At 38.7% G+C, this 6,825-nt stretch overlaps 1 protein-coding gene across 1 annotated transcript in view; it reads left to right on the top strand.

Annotated features, from left to right (window-relative positions):
• The window catches only part of LOC103768644 (ubiquitin carboxyl-terminal hydrolase 12-like), a gene marked incomplete at its 5' end in the record, with an annotated part of 15,652 nt that overhangs the window by 4,121 nt on the left and 4,706 nt on the right, over positions 1–6,825 (top strand). Inside the window, 6 exons of the mRNA XM_008935796.1 lie at positions 402–615; positions 1,601–1,827; positions 3,062–3,138; positions 4,043–4,126; positions 4,804–5,001; positions 6,637–6,715. Coding sequence (XP_008934044.1) covers positions 402–615; positions 1,601–1,827; positions 3,062–3,138; positions 4,043–4,126; positions 4,804–5,001; positions 6,637–6,715 — 879 coding nt within the window. The remainder of the gene's footprint in view (positions 1–401; positions 616–1,600; positions 1,828–3,061; positions 3,139–4,042; positions 4,127–4,803; positions 5,002–6,636; positions 6,716–6,825) is intronic.

Genomic DNA, 6,825 nt, shown 5'->3' on the forward strand with positions numbered 1-6,825 from the left:
GATTCCTTTTTCTGTCCCTCCATCCCACTGTGTCACTGGCACCCCCCACATCATCCTCAGCAGGCTCTCCCCATCAGGGTTGGTAGCATGCTGTGTCTCCAGACACTTTGATTTTGTGACGAGCCCTCATTGGGATTTTTTGTCAGTGATTTCCTGCTTTTTGTGCCTAGTTTTGCCATGACTGTTGCCTTCTCTTCCTTTTCTTGCCCTTACCAGCCGTGATGATACAAGGATGACTCTTTTACACCACACCTCCTAGCGTTCCCCCAGTAAATGACCTCTGACAGACGCCTTTTCCATTTCAGTATGTGACATTCTTAACGAGCAGCCTCTTTCTGCTTTTACTTTTTAACAGACCTAATATGAAAACATTTGTTTTCCTTTTGTTCTGTTTTGACCAGTTCGGCAATACCTGCTACTGCAACTCAGTCTTACAGGCACTTTATTTTTGTCGTCCATTTCGGGAAAAAGTTTTGGCATACAAAGTGCAGCCTCGAAAGAAGGAAAGCCTCCTGACATGCCTCTCTGATCTCTTCAACAGTATTGCTACACAAAAGAAGAAGGTGGGAGTCATCCCACCCAAGAAATTTATTTCCCGATTGAGGAAGGAAAATGGTAAATGAATAAATTGAGATTTTTTTAATGCAGATTTAAGCCTTGGGAACTTTTAAAAGTATAAATCGTAACCACAACTTCCTTTTTAAGTGAGTCCAGATTGTCAGGTTTTAACAGATTTCTGGAAAATGTTTGGACTCCTGTTTGGGGTGTGAATTTGACCACTTCTGTAGCGTAGAACAGAGATTCTATCAGAACTGTGCTGGGTTGTAAGAGGATTATCCACATATCTGTGTCTCTGTGCTTGCTTAGACCGAGTCCAGAGCATGTACACAAGTCTCCCTACTCCCCTTGCCCCATGCTGGCTTGTGTTCTGCAGAGCTCTGCTGCAAGTCAGCACACTTCAGGTCCCTGCTAGAAACTGTCATGGGCTGAAAAGACCTCGTAGAGTTGGTCAAAGTTGAGCTCTCTGAGGAGATTTAACCACTCTTAACCTGCTTTCTTACATTTGTGGTAGGATAAATTCCTTAAGTGAGAGCCAGTGGTTATTTCCCAGGGCTACTTTGTGAGGAAAAGTTCTGTATGTTGATTTATTACCTCTGCTTGAACTTGAAAAGATAACAAACTTGTAGTAGGGGATTTTTGCCCCTTGATGCTGGGCTTAATGAACTAATAGCCCAAGGCAGCACATCTGAATTTCTTTATTCCTCTCCCTCCCTAAAGAAAACCAACAAAAAAAACCCACCCCAAAGCAACCCTAAAACCAATCACAGTTTTCTTCAGTTCCCAGAAATGCCCAAACTAAGTTTCCTTTGTGTTATTTCTCAGCTCCCTGTTGCTTGTAACCTGAGGAACAGGTGAGGGCAACCTAACATCCCTTGTGAGAACAACCAAGTACAATCTTCCAGGATTCTTAACAGTGTAACCCACAGTTGTATAACAGGGTAGAGAAGGGGGAAGGGCACACACTGATCATTAAAAGCATAATAGCTTGATATGATGAACTCTGTATTTATTTCATTCTCTTTGATCTCTCTCTTTCCAGAATTATTTGATAATTACATGCAGCAGGATGCACACGAATTCCTAAACTACCTACTTAACACTATTGCTGACTTATTACAAGAAGAGAAGAAGCAGGAGAAGCAGAATGGCAAACTGCAGAATGGCAGCATTGAGAGTGAAGAAGGAGACAAGACTGATCTGACGTGGGTCCACGAAATCTTCCAAGGAACACTAACCAATGAAACCAGATGTCTTAACTGTGAGGCTGTACGTTTAAAACAAAACCAAACCTCTTAGATTTTGCCCAGGTTCTGGATCATTTTCCCTAATACTAAGCACACTTTTTCATTTATTAGGGTAGATGAAATTGCACTCTCTCTATTAAAATATGGAGCGTAGCCTATTTTATGACTATCACCTCTATGTTCAAACCAATACTCATTAAGGTATGTTTCTCAGAAAAAGCACAGTGTTTTTTCTGTTCCTCCTCCCTGTTTCCATCAAGGCAGTCTGCACCTGGCTGATACAAGCTGCCTCTTTGTCTTCATGTTATTACCTGTGTCAGTGATTGATAGTTTCTGTTGTGTTTCTACATGAGAATTGCTCACTATTTATTTAACTCTGGGATTAACTGAATTTCTTGAACTGGAAGTCTCTGCCTCTTGGTGCTGGTCCATAGCCACTCTGTTGGCGAGCAAAAGAAGTGCCACAAAGTCTAGAACCAGAAGAATCACACCACCTTCAGACCAGGAATTTGTAGTTAGTCACACAGTCTGATTTAATAGTTCTAAAAAAAATGAAAGCCCAGATGTGTAGAGGAAAAAAAAGAAGTGATTACAACTGAAACGACTGTTCTTGGCATTTTAAATCTGAAGTTACAGCAATGTGGTGAATAGAAGCTCTAAAAATGACATTAATAAGATTCTGTCTAGAGCATTTTGAAATGAAATGTCTGTTCCACAGATGGAAGGATGGGTTTCCTAACTGCTAACCCCTGTAATTGAAAACCCATCCGCCTGTTCCTGCATTTCCTGTGGGCATTTACTGTTCAGCTCTGAAATGCAGCAGAAAGCTGGGTCAGTCTACAAAGCAGGGTGGAATATGGTTCAGCCTTCTCCAGCTCTGAGAGCTCTGAGGGGTTAAAACCTTGGTTTTCCCACCAAACTTCAGCAGCTGTGTCTTGAAGTCTCAAGGGGGAGAGATGTTTTGCAAGAAGGGTTATTCGGTTTGGGTTTTTTTTTTGTGTGTTTTCTCTTTTCTTGGGTTTTAGTTTTTTTGTTATATTTTGGGGGTTTTAATATTCCTCCCTGGATTGTTACAGCACACCAGATTATTTCTTCAGTTTTAATTTACCTCAAGAAAAGGCCTTTGTGTGTATATTTACTTTTTTATCACAAAGCTCTCTACTCCCAACGATGGATTCTGCACCATTCCAGAAACACTTGAAAGAAATCTGCCAGTTCTAAACCATTACAAAATACTTCTTATTTTTTTTTTCAAGGTTAGTAGCAAAGATGAGGACTTTCTGGATCTGTCGGTTGATGTGGAACAAAATACATCAATTACACACTGCCTAAGGTAAATGAAAATATTTGGGAATGGAAAAAAATACCTGCCCTGGGTCAGAAGGAAGGAGCCTGGCTTAGTTGTAGGCTTTGTCTTGTGGTAAAGGATGTTCTGTCTGGAGTGCTGTTTGTTTTATCTTTATTGTGAGGTTTTGAAGCTCCTACTTTCTTAGTGGTGCCTAGTAGTTAATGAGCACAACAATTTCTTAGGGGTACCTAAGATAGATTTTCACTTTTTCATAGGTATTTTAACTTGTTATGTCATATAGTCAGGTTTTAAAAAAACTAAATGTGGTATGCTTGGTTTCACAGTAGATTCTTGTTTATTTGAATATTTTTAATGCATTTCACTTGTCTGGTCCTGATGTTTGTGGCCAGATTTTAATTTTTATTTTTTGGATAGATATTTATTCCATGTACTTCACTGCTAAATCCAAGGCTTATCAGCTGCTAGGATACTACAAGTTGCTTACAGCATCTGGCTTTTTAATAGCTGATAATGGATGTATAATTGCTAGGAGCTGAAAGATAATCCAGACTTGGGCAAGTCAATGGCTAGTGGCTGCAGGTCTTAAAATTTAATATCTGCCACCAAAGAAAATGTGGGAGTGGCTACCTCTGGAAACAAAACACAGTCACCTTATTGCTGTTTATTACCTATTGTGTTTGCCTCCTGCCTAGAAGGTATGCAGTTAATACTTCAGGGTGTAATTTCCAGATTTTTCCAGCTGAACATTGATACTACATCCCAAGACTGGGACAAATACACCTAAAACATTTTTGGGAGGTATGAGCGATACGAATAAAAGGAATTTAACCCTTTGCTTGGGTTTTTCTCAGCATGATTAGCAGTAACTTTAAACTGGATGGTCTGGCTGAATATCCCTGCTTATCTGGCTTTTCCTTCATTTCCACAGAGGGTTTAGTAATACTGAAACTCTATGCAGTGAATATAAATATTATTGTGAGCAGTGCCGCAGTAAACAAGAAGCACAGAAGAGGTAAGGTTCTCATAGAAGCATATATAATAAAATAAAATAATCAGCCTGATGTAAATGTTCTCTTCCAATAGGCAGCTGCTGGAAAAATACACCTTGTGAATTCAGTTAAACAGAAAACTTAAGACTGTTTAGATCTGTGTTTGATGGGGAAGAGAGTAAGGAAGAGGGGAGAGACCAAGTAACTCTGTGGCAACCTTATCAGAGAGAAATGAAAAGATTAATTTTACATTCCTCCCAGAAGAGCTTATATCTGGTGCTTCCAGACATTCACATTTTCCCCAGTTAGCATTAATCAGCTTAAAGCCACTGAAAACCATCCCATCTGCTTTCACTAGCCACACTATATACAAAAATCTTATTTCTCGCCTCATCCTTGGTCACAGCCAGAGCAGCAAGACAGATTTATTCCACCTCTTTCTTCCCATTGATGTGCTGAAAAATCTGTGTTTTCAACACAGGCAGTTGTCCTGCATTCAGATGTCAGTTGTGTAGTTAATCTTTCTGAATAAATATTACCTATTCTCCCTGGAATATACATGAGGAAAGCAGCCTTTGGAAAATCTTCAACACTTTAGATGCCTTTTAAGAAACTTATTCCTATTGAAACTGTTCTTGAACAAAGCTTTGCTTTAGATGATGTGCTAATACATTGCTTAACATATTTTTTTGTGATTCAGGATGAGAGTGAAAAAGTTGCCCATGATTCTAGCTCTGCACTTAAAAAGGTTCAAGTATATGGACCAGCTGCATCGATACACCAAACTCTCCTACAGGGTAGTCTTTCCCCTGGAGCTCCGGCTCTTCAACACTTCAGGAGATGCTACAAACCCTGACAGAATGTATGACCTTGTGGCTGTCGTCGTTCACTGTGGCAGGTATGTGGATTTTGTGGATTTTTTTTGACCTTAAATGCTATTCTTTGAGATTTAAAAGGAGTCAGTCATCCGTTTTATAAGAGTATAGTGGCTGCCCCTATGGGAGCGTGCTAGGCCACGTCAGAGCTTGCTGTCCACAAGTATTTTAATTTATTTTTAATTAAAAAATGTTCCAGACTTTTCTTCCTACATTTTTACTATTGTAAATTTTCATTTCTGACTGCACAATCTCAGGTTTGCCTTTGTATCAGCTTTCAGTGATGATTTTTTTTTATCACATTATCAAATGTGGTGACAGTGCAGACAAATTGTGTCTTTGAGCTCTATTGAAGTGAGCAGTCTTTAAAAAAAAAAAAATACAAAAACCCCAACAAAAACCCCACCCCAAACTCTACTTTCCAGGAAAGCTAAATGAAATAAAAACAGGTCTTGGGAAAAACACTTGCTAGAATAGGATGAAGTTACATTTCTCATGTTGCTGCTTGCTCAACCATGGGAGTTTTTTTAGAAGCTGCTGCCACCATGTGGAATAAACTCTGTACTGTTGATTTTAAAAACAAAAAAGCCCTTATTTTCTTTATTACGTTTTTGTTGTTGTTGTAGTGCCTCTAATTCTGTTTTTAAAAGCAAAGTGGAAAAAAGTGCAAGCACTTCTAGGAAAACAGCAGACATGGTAGGCAAAAAATTAACTGTAAGTGTTAAAGTAATAAGTTAGTACAGCACAGAAATGTTTTGAAACATCTTTGTGAGGAGCCAGACAAGATAATCAACACATTAATATTCCATAGATTTAGTATAAATAAACTGCAGAGAATTCTAGGTGATTTCTGTGGTGATAGTTGTACTATTTTTTGTTTCTTTTTATCATTTTAAGATCTCATTCTGTGCATTTTTTGCTATACCTGTAACTACATTTGTGTGTTTTAACAACAGTGGTTAACAGTTTAGATGTTATAAATGGCTTTTTCTTCTCAAACTTGGTGTCTTACATGGGGCTTTTAAGAGTCCTGTGGTTTCACTTCATACTAAGAGCTTACCAAAGGCTTAAAAGAAACTGTATTTTCTAAATATTTGAGTTATCAGAACTTGTTTTAAATATTTGCCCTTGTAGTTTTACTTCTCATTTAGTTGCTCTAAACAAAGCAGTTTCATTCTGTGACAGGTAATGCATTTAAGTATACAATTTGTTCTGGAAGTACTACAGAAGTACTTTATTTTTCTTTAGTTGATATCAGTGTAGGTTCTTTCAAAGCCAGTTATTAACAGACACTGCAGACAGTCATTAACATTGTTTGAGCAGTGGTCAAAATACTCAGCAGTGGTGAATGCAACAAAACAGTGACAAAAATAACAGGCTTTTACTTTTGTTTTTTGAAGTATATGAATGGTTATATGAAACACAATGTGGTGCATTTTGAATATATTGTGTTTGGCAAGTAGCAAAGACAGAAATTTTAATTCAAGGAATTTGGCAAAGTCTAAGGACTTAAACAATGTTGTGAATAGTATTAGGCAGTGTGAAGAGCCTGGAAATCAGCTCTGCCAGTAATAGCTGGAGTTGTGTGGAAGAGCAGTGCCTGCCTTGGTGGACTTAAGAGTGATAAGTCTCCAATCCTTTGTTTTTCCTTCTGGCAGTGGTCCAAACCGTGGCCATTACATCACCATTGTGAAGAGCCATGGCTTCTGGTTGCTGTTTGATGATGACATTGTGGAGGTGGGTATGTTCCTTGCTTGGTGAGCTTGGTGCAGACAGCCTGAAGGTGTTTGGGCTCTTTGTGACAATGTTGAAGTGATCTGCTCCATCAGATTTTTTCCTTAATTTTC

This window comes from Merops nubicus, unplaced genomic scaffold (genome assembly GCF_000691845.1).
Source record: "Merops nubicus isolate BGI_N331 unplaced genomic scaffold, ASM69184v1 scaffold18092, whole genome shotgun sequence".
NCBI classification, from domain to species: Eukaryota; Metazoa; Chordata; class Aves; order Coraciiformes; family Meropidae; genus Merops; species Merops nubicus.